Raw genomic sequence first — 19,350 nt, 5'->3', positions numbered from 1 at the left:
TGTACCTACTCCTTAACTTCCTCATTCTGTCTGTGACTACAGTATGTATCTACTCCTTAACTTCCTCATTCTGTCTGTGACTACAGTATGTATCTGCTCCTTAACTTCCTCATTCTGTCTGTGACTACAGTATGTATCTACTCCTTAACTTCCTCATTCTGTCTGTGACTGCAGTATGTATCTACTCCTTAACTTCCTCATTCTGTCTATGACTACAGTATGTACCTACTCCTTAACTTCCTCATTCTGTCTGTGACTACAGTATGTATCTACTCCTTAACTTCCTCATTCTGTCTGTGACTACAATATGTATCTACTCCTTAACTTCCTCATTCTGTCTGTGACTACAGTATGTATCTACTCCTTAACTTCCTCATTCTGTCTGTGACTACAGTATGTGTCTCTATTTAAAAAAAAAAATGTCACCTTTATTTAGGCCAGTTGAGAACAAGTTCTCATTTACAACTGCGACCTGGCCAAGATAAAGCAGTTCGACACAAACAACAATGCAGAGTTACACATAAACAGACATGCCGTCAATTACACAATATCAACAAATCTATATACAGTGTGTGCAAATGTAGAAGAGTAGGGAGGTAGGCAATACATAGGCCATAGAGGTGAAATAATTACAATGTAGCATTAACACTGGAGTGATAGATGTGGAGATTATGATGTGCAAGTAGTGATACTGGGGTGCAAAAGAGCAAGAGGATAAATAACAATATGGGGATGAGGTAGTTGGCTGTGCTATTTACAGATGGGCTATGTACAGATACAGTGATCGGTAAGCTGCTCTGACAGCTGATGCTTAAAGTTAATGAGGGAGATATAACTCTCCAGCTTCAGTGATTTTTGCAATTCGTTCCAGTCATTGGCAGTAGAGAACTGGAAGGAAAGGCGGCCAAAGCAGGTGTTGGCTTTGGGGATGACCAGTGCAATATACCGCGTGCTACGGGCGGGTGTTGCTATGGTGACCAGTGACCTGAGATAAGGTGGGGCTTTACCTAGCAAAGACTTATAGATGACCTGGGGCCAGTGGGTTTAGCGACGAATATGTAGCAAGGGCCAGCCAACGAGAGCATATAGGTCGCAATGGTGGGTAGTATATGGGGCTTTGGTGGCAAAACAGATGGCACTGTGATAGACTACATCCAGTTTGCTCAGTAGAGTGTTGGAGGCTATTTTGTAGATGACATCGCCGAAGTCGAGGATTGGTAGGATGGTCAGTTTTACAAGGTTATGTTTGGCAGCATGAGTGAAGGATGCTTTGGTGCGGAATAGGAAGCTGATTCTAGATTTGATTTTGGATTGGATATGCTTAATGTGAGTCTGGAAGGAGAGTTTACAGTCTAACCAGACACCTAGGTATTCTAGGTCGGAACCGTCCAGAGAAGTGATGCTAGTCGGGCGGGCGGGTGGGTGCTTGGCAGCGATCGGTTGAAAGGATGCATTTCATTTTACGAGCATTTAAAAGCAGTTGGAGGCCACGGAAGGAGAGGTGTATGGCATTGAAGCTCGTTTGGAGGTTTGTTAACACCGTGTCCAAAGAAGGGCGTCGTCTGCGTAGAGGTGGATCAGAGAATCACCAGCAGCAAGAGCGACGTCATTGATGTATACAGAGAAAAAAGTCGCCCCGAGAATTGAACCATGTGGCACCCCCATAGAAACTGCCAGAGGTCCGGACAACAGGCCCTCCGATTTGACACACTGAACTCTATCAGAGAAGTAGTTGGTGAACCAGGCGAGGCAGTCATTTGAGAAACCAAGGCTGTTGAGTCTGCCGATTTAGAATGTGGTGATTGACAGTCGAAAGCCTTGGCCAGGTCGATGAAGACGGCTGCACAGTAATGTCTCTTATCGATGGCGGTTATGATATCGTTTAGGACCTTGAGCGGTGCTGAGGTGCACCCGTGACCAGCTCTGAAACCAGATTGCATAGCGGAGAAGGTATGGTGGGATTCGAAATGGTCGGTGATCTGTTTGTTAACTTGGCTTTTGAAGACCTTGGAAAGGCAGGTAGAATAGATATAGGTCTGTAGCAGTTTGGGTCTAGAGTGTCTCCCCCTTTGAAGAGGGGGATGACTGCGGCAGCTTTCCAATCTTTGGGAATCTCAGACGACACGAAAGAGAGGTTGAACAGGCTAGTAATAGGGGTTGAAACAATTTTGGCGGATCATTTTAGAAAGAGAGGGTCCAGATTGTCTAGCCCAGCTGATTTGTAGGGGTCCAGATTTTGCAGCTTTTTCAGAACATCAGCTGTCTGGATTTGGGTGAAGGAGAAGTGGGGGAGGCTTGGGCAAGTTGCTGCAGGGGGTGCAGAGCTGTTGGTTGGGGTAGCCAGGTGGAAAGCATTGCTAGCTCTAGAAAAATGCTTATTGAAATGATCGATTATCGTAGATTTATCGGTGGTGACAGTGTTTCCTAGCCTCGGGGCATTTGGCAGCTGGGAGGAGGTGCTCTTATTCTCCATGGACTTTAGTGTCCCAAAACTTTTTGGAATTGGTGCTACAGGATGCACATTTCTGTTTGAAAAAGCTAGCCTTAGCTTTCCTAACTGCCTGTGTATATTTGTTCCCAACTTCCCTGAAAAGTTGCATATGGCGGGGGCTGTTCGATGCTAATGTGACTATGATGAGGTGTGGGCGTTACCCAGACATACAGAACCACTCACATTACCCAGACAGGCAGACGGTGGAAGGATATTGATATTCCATGATGTACTGTTTGTTCCATCACATCCACAGCACAGCTCCTATATATCCCAGGGAAATGGCTTTCATGGAGATCTATTTGAATTAGATTGTGTTTTAATCCCTTCTCCGTGTCAATGGGGACGGCTAGGTTTCATTGTCAATGTTCCCATCCTCTGAATGCACCGTGACTGGTCCAAATGGGGACCTATATGTCTCTGGTCTAAAGTAGTGAACCATGACTGGTCCAAATGGGACCTATATGTCTCTGGTCTAAAGTAGTGAACCGTGACTGGTCCAAATGGGGACCTATATGTCTCTGGTCTATAGTAGTGAACCATGACTGGTCCAAATGGGACCTATATGTCTCTGGTCTAAGTTAATAAACCATGACTGGCCCAAATGGGGACCTATATGACTCTGGTCTGAAGTGGTACATTATATAGGGATTCATTGTGTAACCTTTAACAGGGGGTCAATGCTTTCTCTTTTCCAGATGAGCCCTGTGTATTAGGGTCAGTTCCATCCTGCCTCCATTCAAAGCCATGTCAATGTCTCTTGCTGAAAAGCGTTTTATCAGGTTGACATGCTGCCGCCATTGGACAAGGTTTGCCAGAGACACAAACCACCTATTTAAACCACATAACCAATATTCAAATCAAATTGTATTAGTCACATACACCGAATACAACAGGTGTAGACCGTACAGTGAAATGCTGAATAGAACAGGTCTAGACCGTACAGTGAAATGCTGAATACAACAGGTGTAGACCGTACAGTGAAATGCTGAATACAACAGGTGTAGACCGTACAGTGAAATGCTGAATAGAACAGGTCTAGACCGTACAGTGAAATGCTGAATACAACAGGTGTAGTAGACCTTACAGTGAAATGCTGAATACAACAGGTGTAGACCGTACAGTGAAATGCTGAATACAACAGGTGTAGACCGTACAGTGAAATGCTGAATACAACAGGTGTAGACCGTACAGTGAAATGCTGAATACAACAGGTGTAGACCGTACAGTGAAATGCTGAATACAACAGGTGTAGTAGACCTTACAGTGAAATGCTGAATACAACAGGTGTAGTAGACCTTACAGTGAAATGCTGAATACAACAGGTGTAGTAGACCTTACAGTGAAATGCTGAATACAACAGGTGTAGTAGACCTCACAGTGAAATGCTGAATACAACAGGTGTAGTAGACCTTACAGTGAAATGCTGAATACAACAGGTGTAGTAGACCTTACAGTGAAATGCTGAATACAACAGGTGTAGACCGTACAGTGAAATGCTTTACTTACAAGCCCCTAACCAACAATGCAGTTAAAAGAATATGAATAAGATTTTAAAGTAACAAGTAATTAAAGAGCAGCAGTAAAATAACAATAGCGAGGCTATATACAGGGGGCACCGGTTAGTCGAGGTAATATGTACATGTAGGTAGAGTTATTAAAGTTACTCTGTATAGATAATTAACAGAGAGTAGCAGCAGCTTGGGGGCGGATGGGGCAATGCAAATAGTCTGGGTAGCCGTTTGACTAGATGTTCAGGAGTCATATGGCTTGTGGGTAGAAGCTGTTTGGACCTATACTCTACAGTAGACCCTAGACTAGCAGGGCTGGTATGATACTATACTGTGTGTCTCTACAGTAGACACTAGGATAGATAACCAACCAAGTCTCTCTCTCTCCCGGGGCCGGCAGGAGGTCACATGGCTTCAGCAGAAGGGGCAGATTAATTTATGACTAATCTCGTGCCTAAATCATAGGCCTGTCCCCGGCTTCTCCTCTCGCCCCAACCCTTGTCCTTGCTCTCTCCTTGACCCAACCCTCTCCTCTCCTCTCTGCATCGTCCCCAGGCTATAAAAAGGACTATCCTCACTGCTGCTCCCGCTCTCTTAAATCCATGACTGGGCAGTTTCCTCTGCTCTTCTATCACGTTATAATCAGGATGTAGAGAGTCTCTGTTTAACCGCTGATGTCCCCCTCTAGTCCTGTCATTTAGTCCTCTCTTAAATCCATGACTGGGCAGTTTCCTCTGCTCTTCTATCACGTTATAATCAGGAGGTAGAGAGTCTCTGTTTAACCCCTAATGTCATCCTCCAGTCCTGTCATTTAGTCTGGTCTTACAGTTGAACAGTCCACATTACAGTAGTCTACAATATCTTTCTCAGCCACACATCAAAGTGAATAGAATGTAGTCCTTTCTGTAAAGACCTCTTTATATCTGACCAGAGTCTGATCCACTAGATGGAGAGGGTGTAGTCTGATTTAAATGCTACTTGAGACGGTGTAGTCTGGTTTAAAGGATACTTCAGACGGTGTAGTCTGGTTTAAAGGATACTTCAGACGGTGTAGTCTGATTTAAAGGATACTTCAGACGGTGTAGTCTGGTTTAAAGGATACTTCAGACGGTGTCCCCTGGATGTGGAGGGGTGGACATGGAGTTGTCCCCTGGATGTGAGGGGGGGGGGGGGGCATGGAGTTGTCCCCTGGATGTGGGGGGGTGGACTACGTGTCCATAACAGACAGAAGATCCTCTAGAAGTGTTTGATGACTCCAGGCACAGGAACTGTGTCTGTTGTGTCAGTTAAGGAGGTGTGTCATGTCAACCTTACAACAACAGCTGGAAACTCAAGCGAACCCCTTTAGTATAAGAGTGTGCAGTCAGTCCATGTGGTGATGTCACCAGTTTGTGTGTGGACTGTCACCGGTCCGTGTGTGGACTGTCACCGGTCCGTGTGTGGACTGTCACCGGTCTGTGTGTGGACTGTCACCGGTCTGTGTGTGGAGACTGTCACCGATCTGTGTGTGGACAGTCACCGGTCTGTGTGTGGACTGTCACCAGTCTGTGTGTGGAGACTGTCACCGATCTGTGTGTGGAGACTGTCACCGATCTGTGTGTGGACAGTCACCGGTCTGTGTGTGGACTGTCACCGGTCTGTGTGTGTGGACTGTCACCGGTCTGTGTGTGGACAGTCACCAGTCTGTGTGTGGGGACTGTCACCGGTCTGTGTGTGGAGACTGTCACCGGTCTGTGTGTGGGGACTGTCACCGGTCTGTGTGTGGGGACTGTCACCAGTCTGTGTGTGGGGACTGTCACCAGTCTGTGTGTGGGGACTGTCACCAGTCTGTGTGTGGGGACTGTCACCAGTCTGTGTGTGGGGACTGTCACCAGTCTGTGTGTGGGGACTGTCACCAGTCTGTGTGTGGGGACAGTCACCAGTCTGTGTGTGGGGACAGTCACCAGTCTGTGTGTGGGGACAGTCACCAGTCTGTGTGTGGGGACAGTCACCAGTCTGTGTGTGGGAACAGTCACCCTTCCCTGTCTCCTCAGTCGTTCAGTGCCTGTCCTGTAGACCCCCGGGGATACAGGATAACCAACAGATTAGACGACCAACAGAGTAGACGACCAACAGAGTAGACGACCAACAGAGTAGACGGCCAACAGAGTAGACGGCCAACAGAGTAGACGCCCAACAGAGTAGACGCCCAACAGAGTAGACGCCCAACAGAGTAGACGGCCCAACAGAGTAGACGGCCCAACAGAGTAGACGGCCCAACAGAGTAGACGGCCCAACAGAGTAGACGGCCCAACAGAGTAGACGGCCCAACAGAGTAGACGGCCCAACAGAGTAGACGGCCCAACAGAGTAGACGGCCCAACAGAGTAGACGGCCCAACAGAGTAGACGGCCCAACAGAGTAGACGGCCCAACAGAGTAGACGGCCCAACAGAGTAGACGGCCCAACAGAGTAGACGGCCCAACAGAGTAGACGGCCCAACAGAGTAGACGGCCCAACAGAGTAGACGGCCCAACAGAGTAGACGGCCCAACAGAGTAGACGGCCCAACAGAGTAGACGGCCCAACAGAGTAGACGGCCCAACAGAGTAGACGGCCCAACAGAGTAGACGGCCCAACAGAGTAGACGGCCCAACAGAGTAGACGGCCCAACAGAGTAGACGGCCCAACAGAGTAGACGGCCCAACAGAGTAGACGGCCCAACAGAGTAGACGGCCCAACAGAGTAGACGGCCAACAGAGTAGACGGCCAACAGACTAGCCAGTGATCTTTAAACGTCCAGCTGGTTTTATCTCTTTATCAAATCATTTCTGGGTAACAATGAAGTACCTTACTGGGATTATCTTCAATTAAAATGGTCAAACAAAGAAATAAATAGCTTCTTAGCAAAGAGACATTTCTCAAGCAACAATTTAGCTGGAACTGTCTGGGAGTTGTCTGAGTGGGGAGGAGAAAACTAGCTGTTATTGGCAGAGAGGTTTGGAACTCTCTTTCTTATTGGTCTATTAACTCATGTTACCAGGCAGGCTCCTTCCCACCAAAACAGGTGGTCTTTTCAAACAGCTCTTACAGTATAAGAGAATTAGCATCATTTTCACAATTTCACAGTATTATTCCAACCTCATAGTGTTGAAATATCTATAAAACACAGGAAAATCATGTTTATGTCTGCACTGGGCCTTTAACACACACACACACACACACACACACACACACACACACACACACACACACACACACACACACACACACACACACACACACACCAGCAACACCGCTTACCTGTAAATTATGCATGCGCTGTTCCGACACGTGTCACAGTTGGCCGTGTCCTGTCCGGTTCGATAGGAGAGGCTGAGGAAGGGAGAAAGAGGGTGAGGAGAGGAGAGGGGGTGAGGAGAGGAGAGGAGCGAAATGGAGGGGGAGGAGAGAGAGAGGGTGAGGAGAGGGGGTGAGGAGAGGAGAGAGAGAGAGAGAGGGGGGGAGGATGAACAATCACAGGTTTGTTAGCCCTTTTCCCTCCCCATTTGCTATCTGTCTCATCTTGTTTGTTATTCCTCATTAGCAGAACGTTAACATGGACCTGAAGAGACAGAGGTGTGTGTTCCATCCCTGATAAAGGCCTTTGTATGGATGGAGGTAGATGTTCTGTCCCTTTAGCTGAGGCCTTGTCTGATCCTGGCTGAAGTGATCACGTGTGTGTGTGTGTGCTGTGTGTGTGTTGTGTGTGTGTGGAGGTCTGAAATGTTGTCAGACAATGATTGTCATGCAAATAACTGTCTGGTCTCACGACAATTGACTGTTAATTAACATAAAGACGATTTAGCATCTCTGGGTCTTCCACTCGTGGCCTCCAATCCACCGTTACAGAACTTAATAACATCTACAGTTAAAACAGTCTAACAAATATAGATATAATATACACCTTCACAGTAAATCCATTTAATATAGTCTACACCTTCACAGGGGGGAGAATGGACATATGTTTCAACAGTACTTTTAAGCTTCACAGACAGACAGACAGACAGACAGACAGACAGACAGACAGACAGACAGACAGACAGACAGACAGACAGACAGACAGACAGACAGACAGACAGACAGACAGACAGACAGACAGACAGACAGACAGACAGACGGTAGATCATGTCAGACAGACAGACAGACGGTAGATCATGTCAGACAGACAGACAGACGGTAGATCATGTCAGACAGACAGACAGACGGTAGATCATGTCAGACAGACAGACAGACGGTAGATCATGTCAGACAGACAGACAGACGGTAGATCATGTCAGACAGACAGACAGACGGTAGATCATGTCAGACAGACAGACAGACGGTAGATCATGTCAGACAGACAGACAGACGGTAGATCATGTCAGACAGACAGACAGACGGTAGATCATGTCAGACAGACAGACAGACGGTAGATCATGTCAGACAGACAGACAGACAGACAGACAGACAGCATGTATGGCCTTCTTATTGGATGGTCTAGTGGTAATATTCTTCAGATTGGTTCAGGATATTGATTGACAGTAAGTGCCTCTCCCATGTAATGTATGTTTTATTGCTATGATTATTCCATGAATTTATAGCTCTGTTAATATGTAAAACACGTATCGATCTGAAGCTAATCGGTTTGGGACGTTGAAATACTGTATGTTGACGGGTTTAAAAAAGAAATTCAACGCAACGTCCGTTACCATGACGACAGTAGGAGTAGTGGTGTCGGCGCCACGGAACTATAATGAGTCCCGAATTCACATCGACGATGACATTATGGGGGAGGACTGGTGGAAAACATACACTCCATCTCTCTCACACACACACACACACACACACACACACACACACACACACACACACGCGCACACACCACACATATACACGCACACACACGCACGCACGCACGCACGCACGCACGCACGCACGCACGCACGCACGCACGCACGCACGCACGCACGCACACACACACACACACAGTTCCTCTCTCTCCCGGGCTGCGGCGTCATGCTTCCTGAGCAGACCAGTGTCAGAGCACCAATAAGAATTAAAGAGGTGATGCAGAGCTCCTCAATTAATTACATTTTAATCTAAATTGGACATGCACACGATCCAAATCACACAAAAAAACGTCTGCTATATTTTGAGACGACACTTAGTCCGTCTGTAACACACATTGTTATACTTTTACATGTTATTACTGGAGCTGGCTGACTGACGGAGCTGACGGAGCTGACGGAGCTTAGTGACGGAGCTGACTGACGGAGCTGACGGAGCTGACTGACTGAGCTGACGGAGCTGACTGACTGAGCTGACTGAGCTGACTGACTGACTGAGCTGACTGACTGACTGAGCTGACTGACTGACTGAGCTGACTGAGCTGACTGAGCTGACTGAGCTGACTGAGCTGACTGACATGAGCCGACTGACTGAGCCGACTGACTGAGCCGACTGACTGAGCGACTGACTGAGCTGACTGACTGAGCTGACTGACTGAGCTGACTGACTGAGCTGACTGACTGAGCTGACTGACTGAGCTGACTGACTGAGCTGACTGACTGAGCTGACTGACTGAGCTGACTGACTGAGCTGACTGACTGAGCTGACTGACTGAGCTGACTGACTGAGCTGACTGACTGACTGACTGAGCTGACTGACTGACTGACTGACGGAGCTGACTGACTGACTGACTGACGGAGCTGACTGACTGACTGACTGACGGAGCTGACTGACTGACGGAGCTGACTGACTGACGGAGCTGACTGACTGACGGAGCTGACTGACTGACGGAGCTGACTGACTGACGGAGCTGACTGACTGACGGAGCTGACTGACTGACGGAGCTGACTGACTGACTGAATTCTCTGTCTGTTCCTTCCTATTTTGGCTGTTTGCCAATCCCACTCACACCAAGACCCTGTCCCCTCCTGTCACTCAAGCAGTCCCAGTTCCTCCTCCTTCATATTCACACTATGTGTTTCGACCAATCAACAGCATTAGCTTGTTCCAATCAAGAAAGACGCAGCTTTCCAATATGCTTCTTAATATAAATCCACACATTTTCTGTTTTTAAACTATTTGTTTGTGTAACTTGCTCTCTGCTAAACACCTAGTTAGTCTAGTTAGTTATATCCCTATAACTAGTATAGTATATGTAGTATATATATATATATATATATATATATATATATATATATATATATATATATATATAGGGGATGAATAGACAATAGAAACCAGAGAGAACCTGAGAAGGGGATGAATAGACAATAGAAACCAGAGAGAACCTGAGAAGGGGATGAATAGACAATAGAAACCAGAGAGAACCTGAGAAGGTGATGAATAGACAATAGAAACCAGAGAGAACCTGAGAAGGTGATGAATAGACAATAAACCAGAGAGAACCTGAGAAGTGGATGAATGGACAATAGAAACCAGAGAGAACCTGAGAAGGGGATGAATAGACAATAGAAACCAGAGAGAACCTGAGAAGTGGATGAATGGACAATAGTCCTGGGCTGGAGTGGTTACAATGTACTCTGCGGTTGTGAGAATGGTTGGACGCACTGACACATTCTCTAAAATTAAGTTAGAGGCGGCTTATGGTAGAGAAATGAACACTCAATTCTCTGGCAACAGTTCTGGTGGACATTCATGCCGTCAGCATACAAATGGCACTTTCCCTCAACTTGAGACAACAGTGACATTTTGTTGTTGTGACAAAACTGCACATTTTAGTGGTATTTTATTGTCCCCAGCACAAGGTGCACCTGTGTAATGATCAAGCTGTTTAATCAGCTTCTTGATATGCCACACCTGTCAGGTGGATGGATTATCTTGGCAAAGGAAGAAATGCTAATGAACAGGGATGTAAACAAATTTGTGCACAAAATTTGAGAGAAATCAGCTTTTTTATTCGTATGGAACATTTCTGGGGTCTTTAATTTCAACTCATGAAACATGTGACCAATACTTTACATGTTGTGTTTCTATTATTGTTTAGTGTACTTAGTCCCCTTTTCATTCGTTGTCATGCCGACAAAACTGCATTCCTCGGGCCCACTGTATTCCCACCGTCAAATGAGAATCTAGATCATTCTAGTTCGACGATTCCAGCAGTTTTACCCAACTGTTTTGTTCTAGAATCGCAAGTAAAATCGCCTATATTTCATCCAAAATGTCCTATGAAATGTTTTGCCCATATCGTGCAGCCCTACCTAGGCGTAAGTCTACTTTCCTGTCCACTGGTTTGTGAGTGTGTCTCAGAGAGAGAGAGAGAGTGTCTGTGTGTCTCAGAGAGAGAGAGAGAGAGAGTGTGTCTGTGTGTCTCAGAGAGAGAGAGAGAGAGAGAGAGAGTGAGTGTGTCTGTGTGTCTCAGAGAGAGAGAGAGAGAGTGTCTGTGTGTCTCAGAGAGAGAGAGATACACTGGACACCCCATCAACACTAGCCATCTCTCCATCTGGGTTCAGTGATGGGAGAGGTTGAGGTTGACCTTCCCTCTAAACACAGTTATGTGGTCAGATGAGTGTTAAACTGAATGGAAGCTCCATCTGTAATTACGAGCTGTCAGGGGTGCCTAGTCGACACCAGGGGGGAGAGGGGTGACCCTCATAACTCTGTGAAGAGGGAAGGTCAACCTCTCCCTTCACTGAACCATTGCCCAGATGGAGAGATGGATACTCTCTATCCTTCACATCTCTCTTTGCTCTCTCTCTCTGTCCTTCACATCTCTCTCTCTGCGCGCTCTCTCTCTCTGTCCTTCACATCTGTCTCTCTGCTCTCTCTCCCTCTCTCTCCTTCACATCTCTCTCTGCTGTCTCTCTCTCTCGCTCCTTCACATCTCTCTGCTCTCTCTCTCTGCTCTCTCTCTCTCTCTGTTCTTCACATCTCACTCTGCTCTCTCTCTCTCTGTCCTTCACATCTGTCTCTGCTCTCTCTCTCTCCTTCACATCTCTCTCTGCTCTCTCGCCTTCACATCTCTCTCTCTCTTTCTCTGCTCTCTCTCTATCCTTCACATCTCTCTCTCTCCTTCATATCTACAGTTTAAGTTTACATACACTTAGGTTGGAGTCATTAAAACTCGTTTTTCAACCACTCCACACATTTCTTGATAACAAACTACAGTTTGGCAAGTCGGTTAGGACATCTACTTTGTGCATGACACAAGTCATTTTTCCAACAATTGTTTACAGACAGATTATTTCACTTATAATTCACTGTATCACAATTCCAGTGGGTCAGAAGTTTACATACAGTAAGTTGACTGTGCCTTTAAACAGCTTGGAAAATTCCATAAAATGTCATGGCTTAAGAAGCTTCTGATAGGCTAATTGACATAATTTAAGTCAATTGGAGGTGTACCTGTGGATGTATTTCAAGGCCTACCTTCAAATTCAGTGCCTCTTTGCTTGACATCATGTGCAAGTCAAACGAAATCAACCAAGACCTCAGAAATACATTGTAGACCTCCACAAGTCTGGTTCATCCTTGGGAGTAATTTCCAAACGCCTGAAGGTACCACGTTCATATGTACAAACAATAGTACGCAAGTATAAACACCATGGGACCACGTAGCCGTCATACCGCTCAGGAAGGAGGCGCGTTCTGTCTTCTAGAGATGAACGTACTTTGGTGCGAAAAGTACAGAACAACAGCAAAGAACCTTGTGAAGATACTGGAGGAAACAGGTGCAAAAGTATCTATATCGACAGTAAAACGAGTCCTACATCGACATAACCTGAAAGGCCGTTCAGCAAGGAAGAAGCCAATGCTCCAAAACCGCCATAAAAAAGCCAGACTACAGTTTGCTACTACACATGGGGACAAAGATCGTACTTTTTGGAGAAATGTCCTCTGGTCTGATGAAACAAAAATAGAACTGTTTGACCATAATGACCATCGTTATGTTTGGTGGAACAAGGGGGAGGCTTGGAAGCCGAAGAACACCATCCCAACCGTGAAGCACGGGGGTGGCAGCATCAGGTTGTGGGGGGTGCTTTGCTGCAGGAGGGACTGGTGCACTTCACAAAATAGATGCATCATGAGGAAGGAAAATGATGTGGATATATTGAAGCAACATCTCAAGACATCAGTCAGGAAGTTAAAGCTTGGTTGTAAATGGGTCTTCCAAATGGACAATGACCCCAAGCATAATTCCAAAGTTGTGGCAAAATGGCTTAAGGACAACTAAGGTAAGGTATTGGAGTGGCCATCACAAAGCCCTGACCTCAATCCTATAGAACATTTGTGGGCAGAACTGAAAAAGCGTGCGCGAGCAAGGAGGCCTGCAAACCCGACTCAGTTACACCAGCTCTGTCAGGAGGAATGGGCCAAAATTCACCCAACTCATTGTGGGAAGCTTGTGGAAGGCTACCCGAAACGTTTGACCCAAGTTAAACAATTTAAAGGCAATGCTACCAAATACTAATTTAGTGTATGTAAACTTCTGACCCACTGGGAATGTGATGAAAGAAATAAAAGCTTAAATAAATAATTCTCTCTACTATTACTCTGACATTTCACATTCTTAAAATAAAGTGGTGATCCTAACTGACCTAAGACAGGGAATTTTAACTAGGATTAAATGTCAGGAATTTGGCTACGGTGTATGTAAACTTCCAACTTCAACTGTGTGTATGTATGTATGTATGTATGTATGTATGTATGTATGTATGTATGTATGTGTGTATGTGTGTATGTGTGTGTGTGTGTGTGTGTGTGTGTGTGTGTGTGTGTGTGTGTGTGTGTGTGTGTGTGTGTTTGTGTGTGTGTGTATATAGTAACAATGTTATTATTGTGCTTCTCCACCTGCATTGCTTGCTGTTTGGGGTTTTAGGCTGGGTTTCTGTACAGCACTTCGAGATATTAGCTGATGTACGAAGGGCTATATAAAATAAACTTGATTTGAAACTTGATTTGATTATAAACAACTTTAAGATTTGACCTTATAACTGTAAAAGAAATGTGATCATACCTCTTGACAGTACAAAATGGCACCGTTCCATAGCAGGGGTTGGAACCGGGCAGGTAACAGAACCCGTTTCATAGCAGGGGTTGGAACCGGTCAGGTAACGGAACCCGTTTCATAGCAGGGGTTGGAACCGGTCAGGTAACGGAACCCGTTTCATAGCAGGGGTTGAAACCGGTCAGGTAACGGAACCCGTTTCATAGCAGGGGTTGGAACCGGTCAGGTAACAGAACCCGTTTCATAGCAGGGGTTGGAACCGGTCAGGTAACGGAACCCGTTTCATAGCAGGGGTTGGAACCGGTCAGGTAACGGAACCCGTTTCATAGCAGGGGTTGGAACCGGTCAGGTAACGGAACCCGTTTCATAGCAGGGGTTGGAACCGGTCAGGTAACGGAACCCGTTCCATAGCAGGGGTTGGAACCGGTCAGGTAACGGAACCCGTTTCATAGCAGGGGTTGGAACCGGTCAGGTAACGGAACCCGTTTCATAGCAGGGGTTGGAACCGGTCAGGTAACGGAACCCGTTTCATAGCAGGGGTTGGAACCGGTCAGGTAACAGAACCCGTTTCATAGCAGGGGTTGGAACCGATCAGGTAACAGAACCCGTTCCATAGCATGGGTTGGAACCGATCAGGTAACAGAACCCGTTTCATAGCAGGGGTTGGAACCGATCAGGTAACAGAACCCGTTCCATAGCATGGGTTGGAACCGGTCAGGTAACAGAACCCGTTTCATAGAACTGACGACAGAGAATGTTCTGCCCTGTCACTCTGAAGACTTGTTGCAACTTTAGCTTTAAGCAGGAAGTGATTTCATCCCTCTGGGACCAAGAGAAAGTCTTTCAAATCTACTGAATTTTTTTTTCTTTTTTCTTCATGTTGAACGTTTAAAATCTGTGTGAGATGAGACCGATACTGCTGCTCTCCTCTTTAATATGCCGTATGTCACGTGGGACTCAGGAGGAAATCTGATTGGACCAGAACATGTAGCACGTCACTCCCGATGCAAATGAGATGGCAGATCTCCCGCTCCACCTCAGCTCCTGGCGGGCAGCGCCAGCTGAACAGGGAGACTCAGCTGTTTCGCTGACTATAAAGCGGTTGACATTGTGCCGTTCACAGAGCGCTCTGTACACAACAATGTCAGTCAGGAACCGGTCCAGAACCGCTATTGGTCCCCTAACTAGAGTAGTTGATACCAAATGAACAGTATAGTTACACACATGCTGCCCTGGCGTTACAAGGTGAGCTTCTTACAAAGGGTCACTATTGGCGTGTGTGTGAGTCGTGCGTTTGCAGTCCGCACACCGAAAATAGTTTGGGGTTTGTTCTGCAGTTCTTGATGAATGTGATTAATTAGGGGAAATGGATTTGCTGATGTTGTGCCAGGCCGGCAGTTTAATCACATCACTTCCTGTCAGACACAGTTTAATCACATCACTTCCTGTCAGACACAGGTGATATACCGTTTAATCACAGCTCTTCCTTTCAGACACAGGTGATATACAGTTTAATCACATCACTTCCTGTCAGACACAGGTGATATACAGTTTAATCACAGCTCTTCCTGTCAGACACAGGTGATATACAGTTTAATCACAGCTCTTCCTGTCAGACACAGGTGATATACAGTTTAATCACATCTCTTCCTGTCAGACACAGGTGATATCTGGTTTAATCATAGCTCTTCCTGTCAGAAACAGGTGATATACCGTTTAATCACAGGTCTTCCTGTCAGACACAGGTGATATACAGTTTAATCACAGCTCTTCCTGTCAGAAACAGGTGATATACCGTTTAATCACAGGTCTTCCTGTCAGACACAGGTGATATACATTAGGTAGCCCTGCCTCACACGCGTAGCCAGGCACCATACACACGCGTAGCCAGGAACCATACACACGCGTAGCCAGGCACCACACACACACACACACACACACACACACACACACACACACACACAGAGCTGTGCTCTTGGGATGTCTGAGAGAACATCAAGGCGGATCTTGGCAGGGCTCCCTGGGCCGCCACCGGGCATCCACTTTTCCTCAAAGGCGAGCCGTGTCCTCTACCTCCTCCTCCCCCTCTCCACCCCTCCTCCTCCTCCACCTCCTCCCCCTCTCCACCCCTCATCCCCTCTCCACCCCTCATCCTTATCCCCCCAGCGACCTGGCAAGGTCCTGGACAGATCATCTGAATAATGAACCGTATAGGAGAAACACACACCTCCCCGAGTTAGGGAGACAACGGAGGATTCTCTCTCTTATTACCTGGCTACAGGAAAACAAAACCTGTCACTCTCGCTCTCTCTCTTTCTCGCTCTCTCTTGCTCTCTCTTGCTCTCGCTCTTGATCTCCCTCTCTCTCTCTCTCTCTTTCTCGCTCTCTCTCTCGCTCTCTCTTGCTCTCTCTCTTGCTCTCTCTCTTGATCTCTCTCTTGATCAATGCCTTGATCTCTCTATTGCTCTTGCTCTCTCTCTCTCTCTCTCTCTCTCTCTCTCTCTCTCTCTCTCTCTCTCTCTCTCTCTCTCTCTCTCTCTCTATCTCTCTCTCCATCCCTCTCTCTCTCTCTATCTCTCTCTCCATCCCTCTCTCTCTCTCTTTCTCTTTCTCTCCATCCCTCTCTCTTTCTGTGGGCCTCAACTCCTGTAAACCCAGGGGACTGGCACACATTAGAGTTGGGTCTCTGTCGTTGGACAACAGATATTTTAGGATCCGTTCTTATGTCTAAGAACCAATCACGTACTGTTGTCAGGGAATAACTAACATACTCTACATGACCAAGAATATGTGGTCACGTGCTCGTCTAATATCTCATTCCAAAATCATGGGAAGGCTTTCCACTAGATGTTCGAACATTGCTGCTATAACAGCCTCCACTCTTCTGGGAAGGCTTTCCACTAGATGTTGGAACATTGCTGCTATAACAGCCTCCACTCTTCTGGGAAGACTTTCCACTAGATGTTGGAACATTGCTGCTATAACAGCCTCCACTCTTCTGGGAAGGCTTTCCACTAGATGTTGGAACATTGCTGCTATAACAGCCTCCACTCTTCAGGGAAGGCTTTCCACTAGATGTTGGAACATTGCTGCTATAACAGCCTCCACTCTTCAGGGAAGGCTTTCCACTAGATGTTGGAACATTGCTGCTATAACAGCCTTCACTCTTCAGGGAAGGCTTTCCACTAGATGTTGGAACATTGCTGCTATAACAGCCTCCACTCTTCTGGGAAGGCTTTCCATGAGATGTTGGAACATTGCTGCTATAACAGCCTCCACTCTTCTGGGAAGGCTTTCCACTAGATGTTAGAACATTGCTGCAATAACAGCCTCCACTCTTCTGGGAAGGCTTTCCACTAGATGTTAGAACATTGCTGCGGGGACTTGCTTCCGTTCAGCCACAAGAGCATTAGAGAGGTCGGGCACTGATGTTGGGCGATTAGGCCTGGCTCGCAGTCGGCGTTCCAATTCATCCCAAAGGTGTTTGATAGGGTTGAGGTCAGGACTCTGTGCAGGCCAGTCAAGTTCTTCCACACCGATCTCAACAAACCGTTTCTGTATGAACCTTGCTTTGTGCATGGGGGCATTGTCATGCTGAAACAGGAAAGGGCCTTCCCCAAACTGTTGCCACAAAGTTGTAAGAACGGAATCATCTAGAATCTCATTGAATGCTGTAGCATTAAGATTTCCCTTCACTGGAACTAAGGGGCCGGAACCATGAAAAACAGCCCCAGACCATTATTCCTCCTCCACCAAACTTTACAGTTGGCACTATGCATTGGGACAGGTAGCGTTCTCCTGGCATCCGCCAAACCCAGATTCGTCCGTCGGACTGCCAGATGGTGAAGCGTGATTCATCACTCCAGAGAACGCGTTTCCACTGCTCCAAAGTCCAATGTCGGTGAACTTTACACCACTCCAGCCAACCCTTAGCATTGCGGATGGGGATCTTGTGCAGCTGCCCTGCCTCGGAAACCCATTTCATGAAGCTCCAGACAAACAGTTCTTGTGCTGACGATGCCTCCAGTGGCAGATTGGAACTCTGTACTGAGTGTTGAAACCGAGGACAGACGATATTTACGTACTGTGCGTTTGTGCACTCGGCGGGCGCGTTCTGTGCGCGTGTGTGGCCTACCACTTCACGTCTCAGCCGTTGTTGCTCCTAGACGTTATCACTTCACAATAACATGTTTGTCTATGGAGATTGCATGGCTCTGAGCTCGATTTTATACACCTGTCACCCACTGGTATTGCTGAAATATCCGAATCCACTAATTTGAAGGGGCGTTCCCATACTGCTGTATATATAGTGTGCCTTGTTTCTTTTCTTCTTTGGGAGAAACACTGTCAATGTCTTCTGATGGGGCGTTCCCATACTGCTGTATATATAGTGTACCTTGTCTCTTTTCTTCTTTAGGAGAAACACTGTCAATGTCTTCTGATGGGGCGTTCCCATACTGCTGTATATATAGTGTACCTTGTCTCTTTTCTTCTTTAGGAGAAACACTGTCAATGTCTTCTGATGGGGCGTTCCCATACTGCTGTATATATAGTGTACCTTGTCTCTTTTCTTCTTTAGGAGAAACACTGTCAATGTCTTCTGATGGGGCGTTCCCATACTGCTGTATATATAGTGTGCCTTGTCTCTTTTCTTCTTTAGGAGAAACACTGTCAATGTCTTCTGATGGGGCGTTCCCATACTGCTGTATATATAGTGTACCTTGTCTCTTTTCTTCTTTAGGAGAAACACTGTCAATGTCTTCTGATGGGGCGTTCCCATACTGCTGTATATATAGTGTACCTTGTCTCTTTTCTTCTTTAGGAGAAACACTGTCAATGTCTTCTGATGGGGCGTTCCCATACTGCTGTATATATAGTGTACCTTGTCTCTTTTCTTCTTTAGGAGAAACACTGTCAATGTCTTCTGATGGGGCGTTCCCATACTGCTGTATATATAATGGTTTCTCTACTGTTTTCATGTATAATAATGGTTTCTCTACTGTTTTATCATGTGTAAACCGTTTCCCGGTTTCTCTACTGTTTTATCATGTGTAATAATGGTTTCTCTACTGTTTTATCATGTGTAATAATGGTTTCTCTACTGTTTTCATGTATAATAATGGTTTCTCTACTGTTTTCATGTATAATAATGGTTTCTCTACTGTTTTCATGTATAATAATGGTTTCTCTACTGTTTTATCATGTGTAATAATGGTTTCTCTACTGTTTTATCATGTATAATAATGGTTTCTCTACTGTTTTATCATGTGTAATAATGGTTTCTCTACTGTTTTATCATGTGTAAACCGTTTCCCGGTTTCTCTACTGTTTTCATGTATAATAATGGTTTCTCTACTGTTTTATCATGTGTAAACCG

At 46.1% G+C, this 19,350-nt stretch overlaps 2 protein-coding genes across 2 annotated transcripts in view; one reads left to right on the top strand and one right to left on the bottom strand.

The window, feature by feature from the left end:
* LOC129843263 (dedicator of cytokinesis protein 1-like) overlaps positions 1 to 19,350 on the top strand; it is a 278,497-nt gene that overhangs the window by 180,182 nt on the left and 78,965 nt on the right. The gene's annotated exons all lie outside the window — the stretch shown is intronic.
* LOC129843262 (inhibitory synaptic factor 2A) overlaps positions 1 to 19,350 on the bottom strand; it is a 78,287-nt gene that overhangs the window by 19,443 nt on the left and 39,494 nt on the right. Inside the window, exon 5 of the mRNA XM_055911882.1 lies at positions 7,283 to 7,354. Coding sequence (XP_055767857.1) covers positions 7,283 to 7,354 — 72 coding nt within the window. The remainder of the gene's footprint in view (positions 1 to 7,282; positions 7,355 to 19,350) is intronic.

The sequence above is a fragment of the Salvelinus fontinalis genome, unplaced genomic scaffold (genome assembly GCF_029448725.1).
Source record: "Salvelinus fontinalis isolate EN_2023a unplaced genomic scaffold, ASM2944872v1 scaffold_0101, whole genome shotgun sequence".
NCBI classification, from domain to species: domain Eukaryota; kingdom Metazoa; phylum Chordata; class Actinopteri; order Salmoniformes; family Salmonidae; genus Salvelinus; species Salvelinus fontinalis.
Note: the sequence above shows the minus strand (reverse complement) of the source record. Positions and strands in the feature narration are given on the sequence as shown.